Source organism: Erpetoichthys calabaricus, chromosome 2, assembly GCF_900747795.2.
Source record: "Erpetoichthys calabaricus chromosome 2, fErpCal1.3, whole genome shotgun sequence".
In the NCBI taxonomy this organism is placed as follows: Eukaryota; Metazoa; Chordata; class Cladistia; order Polypteriformes; family Polypteridae; genus Erpetoichthys; species Erpetoichthys calabaricus.
Window position 1 is genome coordinate 131214506 of NC_041395.2, and position 18323 is coordinate 131232828.

The following is an 18323-nucleotide window of genomic DNA, read 5'->3' on the forward strand; positions in this document are numbered from 1 at the left end:
ATGAAAACATTTCAATATGATGGTTACAAAGTAAATATAGAGTAATGTGTTGAAACTAGGATTTTCAACTGAATTAGTTGTGATGTGGGCCCTTAAAAAATTGAAATATTGAAAATTGTATGCGTCCATTGCTCTGTGCTGTGTTTCTGTGAAAATAAGAAGGAACTGTAGCTGTGGGAGAAATACCAAAAATTCAGATGGGGTTGCAACACTAAGACAGATGGTGTAGAGGTAAGTGTAACTTGACTGTCAGTAATTCAAGTGATGTTGCCCTACAGGTTCAAATCCAGGAGGAGGCCGTTCCAGAGGCATGGAGGACAACAGTAGAGTAGTAAGAGCAAAAAAATGAAAATCATTCTACACAAAAATCATTAAGGAACAAAAACCTTATTAATTTAATATGTTTGCATATCTCTTTAAGAGACGTCCAAAAACAAATTGTACAACATGTATTCTTATTTATTTATTAATGTAATTTCCGTATTGTACTTGTAAAATAAAAAAGAGAAACATTAGAGACAGAGTTCTCGTTTGCTGGTAATGATTCAGGTTGAACATTATGTCAGTGTTAAATTCATAAGTCATATGATTTTGTACTTCTATATTTCATTAATGCTATGTGTTTATTTTAGAGAGCTGTGTTAAAATACATTCTCAAACATTATAACACAATTTCTACAGTGTATTGATTTTCTCCATTTAATAAGATTTGTGTAGCAGGATTCATAAGAAGAAGAAGCTGCTGTTCAGGTGGGCAAACATAATTAATATAGACATTCTGTTCATCTGATTAACTTTATAGACATTACAAATATGTAGCCCGGTGTTCTTCAACAAAAACTTTTTTAATAGAAAGGCCTTTTTTCTGTGGCTGAATGTTCATGTTATGTAAACCTAAAATAACTAACGTAAAACATTTACTTTGTCTAATATGCAATATAGTAATTGCAATTAAGTGAATGCATTTGATTAAAAAAACTCTCATGTGCCAAACATGATCATAAAGATATAGCTTGGCTTTCCTCACCAAATAAAAAAAACAATTACAATCACTTTAAAACAGCAAACTTCCATTATATCTTGTTGATTACAATTTACATTATACTTCACCTCAGGCATATTAAACCAATAAAATGGCTCTTGAGAATAAACACATAATGCGGAAACAAAAGTTGTTATTCACCTTCCCACTAAGTGTCTATGACTCACAAGGTAGTATATAAACATGGGTAGTCATGTTGTTTATAACTAAAAAAAATATTTTGAGATGCTGCTTCTGGTAGTGACACTATTTGCTTATCTAACCACTGCAGAAGAGCCTTTGTGCAGGTTACAGGGGAGCTCTCATTTACCTTTCTTCTCAAAGGATGGTGATATTATAATTGGGGCTATATTTCTATTTCATGGTCTGCAGAATACAAGAAATGCATTTCAAACCAAGCCTGAACCCCCTTTATGTAAAGGGTAAGTAAAAAGCAAAAAATGGATACATGGAGTTTTTCAGGAATACTAAGCAGGTAGTTTTAATGCCTGCAAAGTTTAGAAATAAAGTCTACTATAATAATACCAGCCTGTATGCTACTGTTGCTTACATCTTAAAAAATAGGCATATATACTGTAGCTATGATCTAATAAGCATTACACAAATTTAATTCATGTTGCACTTTACAATTTATAAAGGAAATGTATTTATAAATGTATTTATACATTCTGTTGCTATTTGTGTATTGGTATATTTCAGTTAAAGTTTTTTAAAAGAATGCATTTTTTAATTCTATTTTGGCATGACCAGATGGATTACATGTTTATTGTAGGAATGACAAATAATAAAAAAAGTTCAGATAAATAGAGGGAGTGGGGCAGAAGTCAAGCACACATGTTTCACCAGGTCACTGTTTAATCTGTCATTTTGTTTTACAGCTTAAACCTAAGAGAATTTCAGTTTGCTGAAACAATGATTTTTGCTATCGAAGAAATAAACAACAGAACTGATTTACTTCCTGGTATAATTCTGGGATATAAGATTTATGATGCATGTAGTTCAATACACTTAGCAATAAGTGCTGCCATGGCTCTAATGAATGGGCCAGAAAGTGAAACATCATCCAAAAAGTCTTGTTCTAAAACATCTGTTCATGCCATTATTGGATTGTCTGGCTCATCGCAGACCATCGGAGTGGCAACAGCTATCCGATCTTTCCACGTACCTTTGGTAAAATCTGTTTTGCTTTTTATAAAATAAAAATGAGATGAGCTACAAAATGCAAATTACTTTTGTGTTACTTATGACACAATCAATCTGTTACTTTTGGTTATTTAATTATAGTAAAAAGTAATTTGTACTGTACTTTTAGAGTAGAAGAACCCATTTATTGAGGAACTTGTTGTAATATTGTTTCCTCAAAATCTCAAACTGTTGTTGGTTTTCATTTTAGCAACATAATGTATTTCACAATGTTCTGATAAATCTCTCATCATGTTGACACTAGAGAAATGAATACTTTCACTTGAGCTTTTTCTTTTATTATGATAAATTCTACAAAACATTTAAACATACGTTTAAGAAATAGTTTCCCAAAGAAAAGTTATCTCATCCTAAAACAGGTAAGGATTTGGGAAAATCAACTTTTTTAAATCACTTTGCTGCCTGACCCTTATAGGAGCTTTCGGTGAGAGCAGTATAACAACATTTAGTAGGTGACTGCTATGAAAAGAAGTCTTGTGGCACATGTACACTTTATTCCACTAATAACATAAAATCAATAATAAACTTAGCAGTTGTTGTGTGCAAAGAAGTTATAACAATGCCCTTCTAAATTTTTTATAAAGGAAAAATTCTTTAATCATATTGTTTTTCTTTCAAAATAATATGTAACAATACCTCCAAAATTATCATAACTGTTGACTTTTTTGATGTGTTAAATTCTGTAATGCATGTATTTTCCCTAATGTATATGACAATTTCTTTCGGATTTTACTATTTTATAGTGACAAATGTTTTTAGCTTTCAATAATTAATGTAAGTTTTAATTCACATTTGTTTTGTGCATTTTTAAAATGTATTCAACTGATTTTGTTTTGTCTGTTTAACAGATAAGTTATGTTGCTACCTGTGCATGTCTTAGCAACAAACAGGAATACCCCACATTTTTTCGAACCATATCAAGTGATTATTATCAGAGCAGAGCCCTAGCTCAACTTATAAAATATTTTGGTTGGACCTGGGTTGGCACAATAAGAAGTGACAATGATTATGGTAACCTGGGAATGGCTACTTTCATAGAAGCTGTACAACAAGTGGGTGTTTGCATTGAGTATTCTGAGGCCATATACAGAAGTAATCCAAGAGAAAAATTTATTAAAACTGTTCGAGTTATAAAAGAATCATCATCAAAGGTTATTGTAGCTTTTTTATCGTTATTGGACATGGAAGTTTTGCTAAAAGAACTACTTCTTCAAAATGTTACGGGTTTACAATGGATAGGCAGTGAGGGTTGGATTTCTGCCAGAATATTTGCAACAGATGAAATCTATAAAATCCTTGGTGGTGCCATTGGATTTGCAATAGGAAATGCAGTGATTCCTGGACTGAAAGAATATTTATTAAATGTTCGTCCATCCAATGACCCTCAGAATGCTGGTTTGAATGAATTTTGGGAAAGTACTTTTAGTTGCACATTAAATTCAAACTCTCAGACATTTTCTAATTACTGCACTGGATCTGAGAATTTAAGAGAAATAAAAAATGAATACACAGATGTTTCTGAATTCAGAATTCCTGGGAATGTTTATGAAGCAGTATATGCAATAGCTTATTCTTTTCACAATATGTTTAATTGCAAGCAAGGCCAAGAGCCATTCGCCAATCGTACATGTCCAAACCGAACGCACATTGAACCTTGGCAGGTAAGATGTTTTATGCAATTTAATATTAAAATTGTTTGAGTACATTTTTAAGGTGCAGTAATTACATTTAATTTTTCTCTTAGGTAGTGCAGTACCTCAAAGGTGTAAATTTTACAACCAGCTATGGAGAAAGCATATATTTTGATGCAAATGGAGATCCAGCAGCGAGATATGAATTGGTAAACTGGCAATCAAGTGAAGAGGGAATCAAATTTGTCACGATTGGTGTATATGATGCATCTCTACTAGAAGGACAGCAGTTCATAATGAATAATGTCAACATTATCTATGCAGGAAATCAAAATAAGGTAAGAAATGCATCTACAATAAATGTATTCATATGTTTTATATTACATAGGAAAATGTACAGAATTGCATGTCTGCGTATAATTGTACTGAACAGTATATAATAATTTTATTTAATATTTAAATTAAGTTGGTATTTGTTATCTTACGTGTCCCAAGCTGTTTCGTCATATGGTGGGTGTGGCAGCGCACTGTACTACTGCAACCCCCAACCAGTGTTGCTGCTAGAACTCTAGCAAAGATACATGTATCTATTATTTTATTTTTTACAAAAGACCACCAACATTTTTAATAAATTACCAATCTGTAATATCATGTTTACAAAGCACTATTATTTTCATTCTGAACAATTCACCTACTTCTATAAGAAACTTTAAACTTTTGATGTATTAGCAGCCAGGCAATCTACACGCAATCCTTAAACAGCATTTTCAGGATTCTGACTCAATGTATCTAGTAATCTCAATCAAATAATATGCTGCTAGACATTACAGTTTTCTCATGAATAATGCCACAGAAAGGAAAACAGAAATCTGTAAGTTGTATTAAGATGCGTGACATCTTCTAAATACATGTATGCTAGCTTCTGAAGCATTTTTATAATTAGAACACTTGAAGCTGTTTGAGAATGAATGACTTACAATACAATGTGGCTGTTCTACCCTGATATAAATATTTCAATTCAGTTCAATGGTCATTTTTTTGTATAAGTTGTATTGACTGGTGTACATATAGGTAATATTGCTCTTCATTTTTTGTTAATCTTAATGTAATTGTACTATTATGATGGTGCTGTTAAAAAAATTGCTGGCACACCTTATAATTAAAAGACAGATGGTGGAAAGAAGAGAAGCGTCGCAAACCGATCCAGTCAGTTAATACCAACTGTTTGATTGCCTTCTGTGCAGATACTTCATCTCGTCGATGTTGACTGAATAGATTGCTTTAAGTTCTTATTATCTTTTGTTTGAAGAAGTGTATCATGCTACCTGTCTTCATAATTTCTCATTGATGTCGTTAAGTTTTAAGTTTCTTAGTTTAGCTGAAACGTCATTGAAAAATTAACTGTCTGAAATCTGAAAACCCAGATTATGTCTCCATTTTTTTCTTGCTCTAGGCAGTAGGAGATTAGACTCTGTTAATTGTTCACAGCATGAAACTAATTTATTATCTAATTATTTCTCTAGCTGTCAGTGTTCTTATACTGTATTATTTGCCTTTGTGCACCCATTTTGCTTATCTTGGTGCCAGCATTTGTCTGTTTGTTGCCAATAACTTCCTACAATCTACCAACTTACTCAGATTTCATTTTACACCGAATGCTGCTCTGTCCATTTAGTCACCATTGTGTAACAAGCACTGTCAAAAGTGTGTTTTACTCCTATAGATGGCAAACCAAATCATAGGTGAGTTTGCTTATGATGGGGATTGCATAATGGACTAAAGTGTCTTCTGATAATTATAACAGTAATGTTACTATATACTGTACCTTCTGATGATGTTAGTTTTATTGAAGTTCCTCAACATTTTGTAAAAGGATTATATGATACAAGACTTATTGCTTTAACAGATTTAAATTGATACATTTACTTTTTCATTATTATTAATTAGGTTCCTAAATCTTTGTGCAGTGAAAACTGTCAACCAGGAACACGAAAAGCAGCCAGAAAGGGTCAGCCCCTGTGTTGTTTTGACTGCATAGCATGTGCTGATGGTGAAATCAGTAATTCAACAAGTAAGTACAAGCTAGTAAAAATAAAATAATAAAATTGCTTGAAAAAGTAGCACAGGGTATAGTATTATTATTTATTAAATATTTTCTAAAATCTAAGAAGTTTTCAAGGACTGAAAAAATGTCATACTATGGTATATTACAAACTATGTTGAGAGCATATTAAGATTTTGAAATATATTTTACAAATGTGCATTTTATGTTTTTCCTTTGTTTTATATTATTGCAGCTGCCAGAAAAAGGATAGATATGTACTGATTTATTACATTACACAATTTATTATCATACACACGCACACACAAATATGAGGTGCCCTTCAGGAAAAAAAAAATATTGGTTTGTAAATATATAAATACTAGCCGACGCCCGCTGTAGCATACGGCGGTGTAAGAACAGGAACGGAAAACGGTGAGAAAGGAATTCAGAATTCAAGAAGAAATAATTACTTCTTGAAAGACGCAGTGTGCATGTAGAATTTCCGGCCAAGCAGGACTACATGTGAAAGTGATAAATAAATCAGGCTTTCTGAATTTACGTACTATGGCCATGGCATCCTGATAGTTTTATTGCATGTATTTTGGACTTCCTGGAAATGTGGACGGTAATATGATCATTTTGCCTACACATACATTGTTATTTTCAGTGTTTGCTTGCAGTGCATCTAATAGTTCCACGCGCAGATCTTGTTGATGTAATCTGAGATAGTTGAGACGCGCGCTGTCTGTTTAACATACGCATCTACGACGTACTGTTGGAATAGTTTCCGCTGGAGTGCAAAATCCATCCATCCATCCATCCATTTTCCAACCCACTGAATCCGAACACAGGGTCACAGGGGTCTGCTGGAGCCAATCCCAGCCAACACAGGGCACAAGGCAGGAACCAATCCTGGGCAGGGTGCCAACCCACCGCAGGGAGTGTAAAATACTAAATTTATTCATCATTTCTAATCTGTACGCGTAAAATTGGCATTGAGTAAGCCTTATTCTCTTGGCAGTTCTTTTATCGGGAACATGTTGTAAATCTTTGTGCCAGCCAATGTCTCCATAAGGGAATAAAAGTGGGTAAACCATAGGATCGCAATTCATACTGAGCGTTGAAATCTGTTTATAGGAGTTGCCTATGGGATAGATGCAAATATCCCTTTTGGCAGGCATTTCGCCATCTTCTCCGACGAAAATCACTGCAACATCAGTGTGACATGTCGGGGCATTGTATTGTCGTAAATCCTGCCTAGGGTTTTCCTTGAAAAACATTTGTACAGATGCTGTGGGATTGGACTGAACGATTTCATAAATGTGTTTGTATGATTTAGCGAAGGGGTTTATGGTTCTGAGCATGGAATCTAGCTGGAGAATTACATTTTCACTGCATGTACAGTTTGCTTCATTTGTAATGTTTCATTTAAGGGTGATTTAGATCAGGAAGGAATAAGAGTCCCTTTTGCTGAAAGGACAACCCTTTTTGTGGAGGTAAAGCTGGTGCTGCATGGTTCCTTCTGAATGCTGATCAATGATATGGGATTCAAAATTATTGGAATATTTCTATTTTACTGGTGATTTTTCTGTACATACAGTAACCGTTTTGTTGACCAGCACATTCCGACTTCATGTGTTTGAATTACCTCTTGATATACAAGAAGCACAAAGAAATACGGCATACTTCATACTTCTTAACATACTTCAGACTCATGCAGCCTGGAATTTAGCTTAATGTGTGCTGCTGTATTAATTGTTGTGTACATACTGCATCTTGTGCTCAGTCAGAATTACAGCTAACATGCCGTCATTTATGAAAAGACTAAAATTCTGTAAGGGATTATCTGTATCTAATACTTCTCTCTTGACCTGTGGAGATCCAGTGAACGAAAGCTACCAAGCACATTCAAAGCAAAATCATCACCTTAGTATTCTTCACTAACACTTGAGCCAGAATCAATCATGCTGTCACTATCAGCTCCTGAAGAACTGTCACTGTTATCACACAGTAAATGGCTTTCTTTTTCTCACCCTTTACATACCCATATGCAGCTTACTCTGTCACCAGAAATGCTCTGTGAACACCCGCCCTGCGTCGCCAGCCGCCAATCATTGGATGAATATATGCAGGTGGCTTGTGGTGGATGACTTTCTGTTTTAGAGTTAAAAGTTACAAGGGTTACTAACGGCAGGAATATTTATCAAAAAACCAAATATGAAATTGTTATTAATATCCATCCATCCATCCATTTTCCAACCCGCTGAATCCGAACACAGGGTCACGGGGGTCTGCTGGAGCCAATCCCAGCCAACACAGGGCACAAGGCAGGAAACAATCCCGGGCAGGGTGCCAACCCACCGCAGGACACACACAAACACACCCACACACCAAGCACACACTAGGGCCAATGTAGAATCGCCAATCCACCTAACGTGCATGTCTTTGGACTGTGGGAGGAAACCGGAGCGCCCGGAGGAAACCCACGCAGACACGGGGAGAACATGCAAACTCCACGCAGGAAGGACCCGGGAATCGAACCCAGGTCCCCAGGTGTCCCAACTGCGAGGCAGCATCGCTACCCACTGCGCCACCGTGCCGCCCTGTTATTAATATATTTTGGTTAATTTTGGAACCCCCCTGCAGCTCACGTTAGCCCTTGCGTAAGTCTGGTTGTTACGAAAACTAAAAATATTTTTAGCAAATTATTATTTTATTACTGTAAGTCTTTTCAGCTACTTTAATAGTTTAGTTTTAGTTTTTCATTTTGGTTATGTTAATTGTTCTATTTCAGTTTACGAAAATGTTTCTTATTAATAGTTGCAGTTTTGATTTTAGTTTTTTTTAACTATAATAATCTTTGTGAATACTTCATTGTGAAAAACTGTAAAGGGTATTACTTGTCAGAATACTTTCTGAGCATAGCATACAATGGATACATGAGACAATTGTTTTTAACTTCTACTTTAATGTTTAGCATTAACCTTTTAACTCATAAGCACTCATTCATTCGCATGCCAATGTATTTAAATCTGAATGGACATACAGGCAGTCCCTGGGTTACATACGAGATAGGGACTGTAGGTTTGTACTTAAGTTGAATTTGTATGAAAGTCGGAACAGGTACATTATTTTAACAAATGCTATTGTTGACCAACTGTAACCAAGTGCTCTGCCAATGAATGATGGAGTTTCACCTCTTTCTGACCTTTTTATTATTTCTACTTTATTTTCCATAGTGATGGTTTTTCTCTTCTTTACTATATCACCAGCACTTGCATCAGATTTGTGTTTCAGAGACATTGTTGAAGGGTGAAGAGAAAAGGTTAAGATGAGCTCTTCTGCACAGCACTGTACAGCTATCACAGCAGGAAGGCACCAGTCGTCAACACGTCTGATGTATAGGGTGGTCCAGATCTAATTATGCAATTTTCATTATGCTGTAACTTATTCAGTTTATTACATAGAAAATCACCCGAAAAATCCCGGACCATCGAGAAGTGTGCGAATTGACTACATGAAGAATCGTCTTCATGCCAAACTGGAATCGTCCCTGCATAAATTAAAGTCATCCAGACGATCTGGATCTGCATAATTAGATCTGGACCACCCTGTACTGACAAGAGACAACTTCCTGCTATGTGCGTAACAGTACAAGCAGGCTTGCTATTCAGAATGAATGGGGGCAGCGAGGGGCGGTTCATCACCAGCCCACCTCACAGTCACCTCCACTACAGTATGCTGCCTGCAGCGTACTCAACACCACCACCCCCATTCAACACGCAGCCATCCGAGGCACACTACAATGCTACCCTCGCCGTCCTGCTCAGCCACAACCGGATCACCACTTGCAGCATTACCAGCCGCGCACCTAGAACGAACGGGGCAGCCGTGTGTGGTGGGCGGGCAGTGAAACCGCTTGCCGCTGGGAGCCACCGGAGGGACACTACACTGCGCGAGCAGCGAAATCGCCCCCCTCCAGCCTCCGTCCAGCCACCACTTGCAGTGTCCGCAGGCTGAAGATGACGGACGCAGCTGCAGTCCCGTTCATATGTCGTAGGTCGAATGTTCGTAACCTGGGGACTACCTGTATATGTATATTCAAACCAATGTATGTATATAAATTCAAAATATTGAAATGGTGGAGTTCCTTGTATGCTACACTCAAAAAGAATTTTGGGAAGCAACACTTTGTACTTTTTCTCAATCAACTAAGTGCATAAGTTAAGAAACTTTGTCTGTGGGAGACCCCATTACTGAGCTGCACAAACATTTAAACTGATCAAGGTATGACTTTACTCCTGGATTGTGTTGCACCCAGTACCCAGGGATTGAAGTAGATTGAAATACTATACCCGCAGTTCCAAGTTTCTGCTTTGCAAACCAGAGTGTAAAAGTACATCATGGCCTGATCTCTAAGGAAACAGTTACTTCTCTGCAATACATTTATTTCACCACCAAGCTCTCTAACCCCTTCTCCCACCAAATTCTTTGAAGTTTATTTACAGTATATAAGAATGCACGGAAATCCATTTCGGCTTAATTTTGTATGTATGTTATGCCATCGTGAGGAGTAAGAAGAAGCCAGCAGAACAGGGACTACTGCATATACCCAAGGAGGCCACTTGCTAACCACATCTTCTTTGAGTTTTGCCTAACTTTTCTTTGTCCATTTCACAACTCATTTTCCAGGCATCTCATCACCTCATCACTTCTTCCTGTGCAGAACATTTGACCTTCACTTGCCGCCAGCTCTAGCTCTGCTTACAGTGTTCATTTGAATATAACTGCACTCCCAGTTTATTCAAGCAATCGTCCATCCATCCGAACACAGGGTCACGGAGGTCTGCTGGAATAGCTAAAGTAAAAAAGGGACCTAGGCCTGGAGCTTAAGAATACCCCACTCATTGCAGCTTTATTACCGACAAAGGTCAAAAACATGTATCAGCTATTTTTCCTTTTTTCTATAACATTACCAAATTTATATCAAAACTTTTACATCACTTTTGAAATTTGGGGATATCTAGTTTTTCTTTTGTACATGTGTTTTTACCTCTATATATATCAAAATGTCCTATTTATGTGGACACCTACTGGCCTAGTTACATCTCAGCCTTATAACTAAATAATGTTTTGTTGATGAGTGAGTCAATCAATCAGTTAGTCAACTTTTAAGTTATTTGTGAAGCAGAAATATTCTGCTTTCAGAAGCAACCGTGCAGCTCCAGTTTTCTGAACACAATTATAATCCATCCTTATCCCAAACAAAGTATATATCTAAACCAGTGTATCTCAGCCAGCGTACAGGTTGAGTATCTCTAATCCAAATTGCCAAGGACCAAAAGTATTTTGGATTTTGCAATATTTGCATCTATTGTATGTAATACCTTGGGGACACCCTTGATCAAATAGGGAAATGCAGCCAAATCAGCTAAATGATGACTTATGAATGTAATACTTCCTATCACTGAGCTGTTACTATAATGTGTGTTGATGTGACAAACATTAAAACCCAAAAGTGATAAATATGTATAGACTATATTTTATTCCCCTTTAAAGTAGGCCAATGCTGCACTGAAGAACTTCTTTGGCTTTTCATCAGTTTATATTGGCTACCTATTGTCGCTTCTAAGGGAACTAACCAATAGGTCAGGAATATCTCAACCAAACTTCACTCCATCATGCCCACTGTTCTGGAAGTCATTAAGCAACTGAATGAGGTGCTACATTCAATTTTCATATGGTGATGGTGTACAAACATAAAACATGTTTCTGTCAATTTAAAAAGGCAGTTTGTAGCAGCGTCCTGTTTTCCTAACGTAATTGGAGGAATTTACCTAACTTCTATTGCAATAAGAGTACCTAATGAAAATTAAGCTGCTTTTGTTAACCATAGGCAGTGACATTCCATTAATGTATAAGTCATCTGCAATTTTACTGGTGCTGCACAGCACTTTTGAACTTCTGTGTTATTAAAGTGTTATAATGAAAGTGTTATTGTGTAGCCTCATGGGAGACAAAGCTCATTGACTGTTTATGGCTTAACGGCATATGATTCACTGTGTATTATGAATTTACATATTTAAAAACTAATTTTTTATTCCTGAAGGGCACCTCATTCATAAATACATGCACACACACATATATATATATATATATATATATATATATATATATATATATATATATATATATATATATACATTCATGTCATATCAGGATTATTTCCTGTCTGCGTTATTGTAACACTGCAACCCTACATTGGATTGACTGGGTTTGCGATGGCTATGTATGTAGGTTTGTACAGTATATGCATGTATATGCGTACATCTTATTTGATGGTCCATCCACCAGTACTACTAAGCGATTTTGAGAAGGCTATGCTGTACTACTGTATTATTTGAATAAATATTGCCAATACTTGATCCTTGAGTAATAAATTCAGTTTGAACACATTTTGATACAGTCTTGCGATTTTTATGTAGTGTGGAAAAAACTGTACAGTGTGCATATTACAAGTTTATTGCCTAACAATTCTTACTCTTTTCTTACTTCTTTAAATGGACAGAACCTTTTGTTTTCTGTTACATTTGCTTAACATTTTCAGAATGGGTGTGAACTTACGTTGACACATAGGGTTGAGGCGGATATCAACACTAGTCGACTTCCTGGGGTAGAGGGTGGTAATCAGCCGTAAACTTCAACAAAACCCACTGTTATATAATAGTTTGACTCTTTTTGCTAGCTGTATGCTGCTTGTAGTATGTGTTACACTGTTAACCCTGTATATTACTGCATAGTGTAACCGCTGCCGCTGGCCAGCTGCACAAAGTCAGCTGCCTGTGACTGCAGCCAGCAATCACAGTATGCAGCAACAGACACCTGGAACAGGGGCACCAGTGTAACACATACTACACGCAGTTTAATGTGGAAATGCACGCCATTGGCTGCTTCTAACATTACTATTACTTGCAGGATGCTATGCTATGTAATAGGTATGGGAATTCTCATAGTGCAGAGGCTCATGAAACATGAAACATTATGACATTTGTCATAAATAAATATTTTATGTTGGTTTACGTGTAAAACCATTGCTTTGTGTGCTTTTCAGAAAACTAAGTTTTTTGGAAGAAATATTCAGCCTTGAGCCAAATAGGGAAAAAAAAATTAGTCCTCAAAGAGTTAAATAGCCTGCAGTGTGTAATGTGAACATATTCATACTGACTATGGAAATGGTTGAAATATTTCAAGTTGGGTAATCTTATTGAAGGATATTTTTAAGACATGATCTTTTTTTTTTTTGGCTAGTACAGTGGTTAGTTGTGTCGTCTCTCAGCTCAGGGATAAGCTGAAGTTCCCAGTCAAACTTCAATAGAATTAAAGGGTAGAGGTTTGAAAATATTTTTAAAGCAATCCAACTTCTGATGATCAAACACTGAAGAAATAGGAACTGACCAAGGCCAACACTTTTGTTTCCACACATTTCAATTTAAAGATAAAGCAATTAGAAGGAAAATATAAGACCAAAGTAATTCAAGTGAAGACCGTTTCCCTCCTACTGTACAGTTTGGGTGCTGTAGGGCACATAAATAAGCAAGAATTTTGATTTAATGGATTTTTTGCTATATAATTAAGAATTTGGCCTAAATAATATCTAGCAGCTGCCTTGTCTGTTGTCTAAGTTATAATAAACACATAATTTATTTATTGAAAATTCTTATAATTCTTAATTTATTTGCTTTTTTTTAGATTCACTAGATTGTCTGAGCTGCCCATTGGAATATAAATCAAATGAAAAGAGAACCAAGTGCATTTTGAAAGAAATTGAATTTTTATCATTTGGCGAGATAATGGGGTTGCTCTTAACAATATTTTCGTTGCTTGGAGCATGTTTAACTATAGGAATAGCAGTCATTTTTTTCCATTTCAAAGACACCCCTGTTGTCAGAGCTAATAATTCTGAGCTAAGTTTCCTATTGCTCATCTCTTTAACTCTGTGTTTCCTGTGCTCTTTGACTTTTATAGGCCAGCCGTCTGAATGGTCATGTATGTTGCGTCATACCGCATTTGGCATAACATTTGTCCTCTGCATTTCTTGTGTTTTGGCCAAAACAATTGTGGTTTTAATGGCCTTTAGGGCTACACTGCCTGGCAGCAACATTATGAAATGGTTTGGTCCCACCCAGCAGAGATTAAGCGTTTGTGTATTTGCAATGCCGCAGATCTTAATATGTACACTTTGGCTAATACTAGCCCCACCTTTTCCAAACAGAAACATGAAGTCCTTCAAAGAAAAGGTCATTTTTGAATGTAGTTTGGGATCACCTCTAGCATTTATGGCAGTATTGGGTTACATTGGATTTCTTGCCATCATATGCTTTGTTTTAGCTTTCCTGGCTCGCAAATTACCAGATAATTTTAATGAAGCAAAATTTATAACCTTTAGTATGTTGATTTTCTGTGCAGTTTGGATCACATTTATTCCATCTTACATTAGCTCACCTGGGAAATATACTGTGGCAGTGGAAATATTTGCCATTTTAGCATCAAGTTTTGGCCTACTGTTTTGCATTTTTGCTCCTAAATGTTTTATAATATTATTTAAACCTGAACAAAACACAAAAAAGCATCTGATGAGCAAAACTCCAGTCAAATAACAATGAACAATGGGCTGATGCCCAATATCTGCACACTGCAATGATGATATCTCTAATTAAAAAAATGAATGAATTTAGCACCTTTGTATCATTTTTAATCTCTTTATATAACATTACCCAATGCCACAATGCATAATTTTATTTTATAAAATACTAAAGAAATAAAAAAATCATAAAACAGAATTATTTACAACATCTGTGCATTATTATGAAATAGGCATCTGTCTATATGTTTAATTTGCAAAAGATAAAATAAGAAGTTTTTTCCCTACGAGATACAATGAATTTTAATGAATAAACCACAACACATTGGCAAAACTAATCTGGGAATGTACTGTAAATAGAGGGCTGTTTCTCTACATCTGAAATGTATCTTATTTACTGTATAAATGATGCTTACAGTACATTGTTTTGAATTGTTTCAGTGTATGTGGAAGAAATTATTTTATTACAGCACTAAACGTATTAACCATTTTTTTCCCAAGGAAATAAAGTTGGATTAAGAAAGACATGAGATAAATGGTATACATGAATATAGCTATCTTTCACCAAGATAGCACATTCTTTCATTATCTGCTACAACAAGCTGCTCAATGGTTCACCTGCTGTAATCACTAAAAACCTGTCCATTTCAGTCTACTCATTGCCAGGAAAAAATCTTGAACTTTTGTCACATAAACTGTACATTATAATGCAGAAATAAATGAATGTCTACTAAACATAAGTATGATATAATAAACTCACAAATTACAGTATCAAATAGTTATTTTCTACAAAGTATAAGGTACTGAGTCCTCATCTCCTAATATTACATTAATTATGTCAGTTTCATTGTTGTCACAGAGCTGCACAGGAGACATGGTTTCCAAAGAATATCAGCGTTATTTAACAGGCACAAACAGGCATTAATAGTTTATTCAACAGGAGTTTATCTTTGGCATACGAGTGCACAGGTAGCAACTGGCAAAAGGTGCACTCCAGCTCCACCCTTCAGCTTAAAAGAATACTAAGTCTTCTTTGTCAAGCAGGTTCACTGTCTCTGGGGCAGTCGTGACATGGTCTGGGAAGACAGGAGAGAAGAGTGAAGAATGGCTGGCCAGGGCTCTGTTTTTTAAATGTTGCATGAGAAGCACATAAAAGCAAATAAAGAGTTTAGCTGCAGCTGATACCACAAAAGGCTGGTTAAGAGGTTGTTTGTTTCCCATTGAAATACTGTTTAGTAGGGTTTTTTTTGAAGGGTAGCTGCGTTTCTTTGCCACTAGATACCTGTTTAATAGAGAGCCAGCTCACAGCTAAGAGAGCATCAGCATGCAGCAGCTGGCATTGCATGATAGAAATATGGAGCAGCGGAGCCGGCGTCCAGAGCAACTGGCGAATCAGCCAGTACACCAGTAACAAGATGTAAAAAAACAAAAAAAAACCAGACATTTTCTGTCACTCTTCTAACAAGTTAAAACCTTTATGCCTATTTTTCTATACATTCCTTGTCCAACCCAGTTGTGTTTAGACAGAGCCATTCCTACTTGTGACATTCTTCATGGGTTTGTAAATTTGTCTAAAGCAGATTGTGAATTAGGTGTGGGGCAGAGGATATGTCACAGGACCTGAACAGTCTGATTGCAGTTACAGACAGATGGGATGCATTGAAGATAAACACACATGATGACTTTTTAAATTAACCAAGGAACGCTTCATATTATGCAACCTTTGTAAGAGTCTACCACGAGTGTCTTTGCTCCCAACAGCTGTCATCTTATTTTCCCTCTCAATAGGCATTTCAAACTCTGTTGCTGCCAAGTCCACAAACACTATATATACGAGGGGGGACCCAAAAAAAATGAGACTTTTTCAAAAGCAATCATTTTATTTAAAATATTTCAAAAAATTTACTAGTCTCCTTCAAAGTACTCCCCATTGGAAGACACACACTTGTCCAATCTCCTTTTCCACTGATCAAAACATTTTTGGAAGTCCTCAACTGGGATGCTATTTAGCGCTGTCGTCGAAGCAGCGATCACATCCTCCACACTGTTAAATTGGCACTCTTTCAAGTCCCTTTTCATTCTGGACAACAAGAAAAAGTCACAGGGGGCCAAGTCCATTGAGTAAAGGTGGTGGGGCATGGGTGTCATGCCTTGACTGGTCAAAAACTGGCTGATTCAGAATGCTGTTTGTGCTGGGGCAGTGACATGGTGAAGGAGCCATTCACCCGACTGCCACAAATCCGGCCTTGTCCTCCGCACTCTCTCTCAGCTGTCTTAAGACCCTCAGATAGACTGGTTGACTGTCTGACCCCTTGGAACAAATTCCTTGTACACAATGCCTTTAATGTCAAAGAAACAAATCAACATCATTTTCACATTCAATCTCACCTGCCTGGCTATTTTGGACCTTGGTGAATCAGGATTCTTCCACTGGCTCAATGCTTGTTTTGTTTCAGGGTCTTACCCGTAATACCAACTCTCGTCACCTGTTATGACCCTGGACAAGAAGTCTGGGTCACTTTCAAGATCCACTTTCAGTTCTTTGCACACATTGAGTCGAGTGTTCCGCTGGTCATCTGTTAGCAGACAGGGGACAAATTTGGCCAAAACAAGCCTTATGCCCAGGTCTTCAGTAAAAATGTGCTGAATTGAGCTCCATATTACTCCTGTAGCTTCTGACAACTTGTCAGTTGTGTAACAACAGTCTTCGTTTATTTTTTCGTGGATTTTTGCAATGTTTTCATTGTTCTGGCTGCTTGAAGGGCTTCCAGAACGGGGTTTATCCTCGATGCTTAAATTTCCATTTTTGAAGCATGAAAACAATTCAAAAACTCTCACCTGACTCAGAGCTTCTTCCTTGAAAGCCATCTGAAGCATTTAGAATGATTCCGTCGGTGTTTTGCCAAGTAGAAAACACAATTTCAAACACATTCTTTGTTCCGTGAAATTTGAGATCACAATTTCGACAGTGTCGTGAGAACAGCTTATAAAAACAATGACTGCGTGGTATGTGAGATCGTTTCACAGAGGTGTCCACCTGGCTACTGACTGGTGTGGTATATGGCCAGCCATTCATCCCAGCCAATACCCCCACGCCACCAGATGGAGCCCTCCCGGCAACATGGATGTGCCCCGAATTCCAGCAGGGCATCATGGACCTTGGAGTTTTTCTTCACAGCCCTGCTGGATACCGTGGGGGCTACCAGGGGATGCTGCAGGGAGGCTCAAGGACTTATATTTTCCCTATAACCCAGAAGTACATCCTAGTCATAGGAACATAGGAAATGACGTACTTCCAGGCTAAAGAAAAGGAGTTTTCACCCGACCCAGAAGTGTTATAAAGTCACATGGACTGAGGGACAGAAACACTTCCGGGTCAAGAACTATAAAGGATTATGGGAAACCCCAGCGAACTGAGCCGAGTTGGTAGGAAGGGTGACTGAGCTGCTGGGAAGGGAGGATTGTAAATTGATTATTGTTTATTATTGAGTATTGTGGAGTGGGGGTGCTTTGTGCATTTTATTATTATAATAAATATTAATTTTTGGACTTTTATCTGGTGTCTGACGTGTGGTCTGAGGGTTCAAGGGGTTGACAGCGCCCCCTATCTGTCACAGTGGCATAGTCGGCAGGATTCTCGGTTTGGCAGAGGACTTGGGAAAAAATTTCTGTGGACAGAATACCCCAAGACAGCGTCACAACACGCAGAAAAAACAAAAATAAAATCACCGAAACCCACACTTACCAAGTCCATAATGGGAA

At 36.9% G+C, this 18323-nt stretch overlaps 1 protein-coding gene across 1 annotated transcript; it reads left to right on the forward strand.

Annotated features, from left to right (window-relative positions):
* Positions 1–1269: 1269 nt before the first annotated feature.
* On the forward strand, positions 1270–14698 carry LOC114669606 (extracellular calcium-sensing receptor-like). The gene is made up of 6 exons (XM_028825788.2): positions 1270–1464; positions 1921–2212; positions 3094–3906; positions 3990–4214; positions 5824–5947; positions 13670–14698. The coding sequence occupies exons 2-6, from the start codon at positions 1955–1957 to the stop codon at positions 14575–14577; spliced, it is 2328 nt and encodes a 775-aa protein (XP_028681621.1). The 5' UTR covers positions 1270–1464; positions 1921–1954; the 3' UTR covers positions 14578–14698.
* The last annotated feature ends 3625 nt before the right edge of the window (positions 14699–18323 follow it).

Excerpts from the sequence above, each read along its gene's own strand:
- LOC114669606 (XM_028825788.2), top strand. The coding sequence starts at position 1,955 with ATGATTTTTGCTATCGAAGAAATAAACAACAGAACTGATTTACTTCCT. Across the intron at positions 3,907-3,989 it reads CGCACATTGAACCTTGGCAG|GTAGTGCAGTACCTCAAAGG; the intron begins GTAAGATGTTTT and ends TTTTTCTCTTAG. Across the intron at positions 4,215-5,823 it reads ATGCAGGAAATCAAAATAAG|GTTCCTAAATCTTTGTGCAG; the intron begins GTAAGAAATGCA and ends ATTATTAATTAG.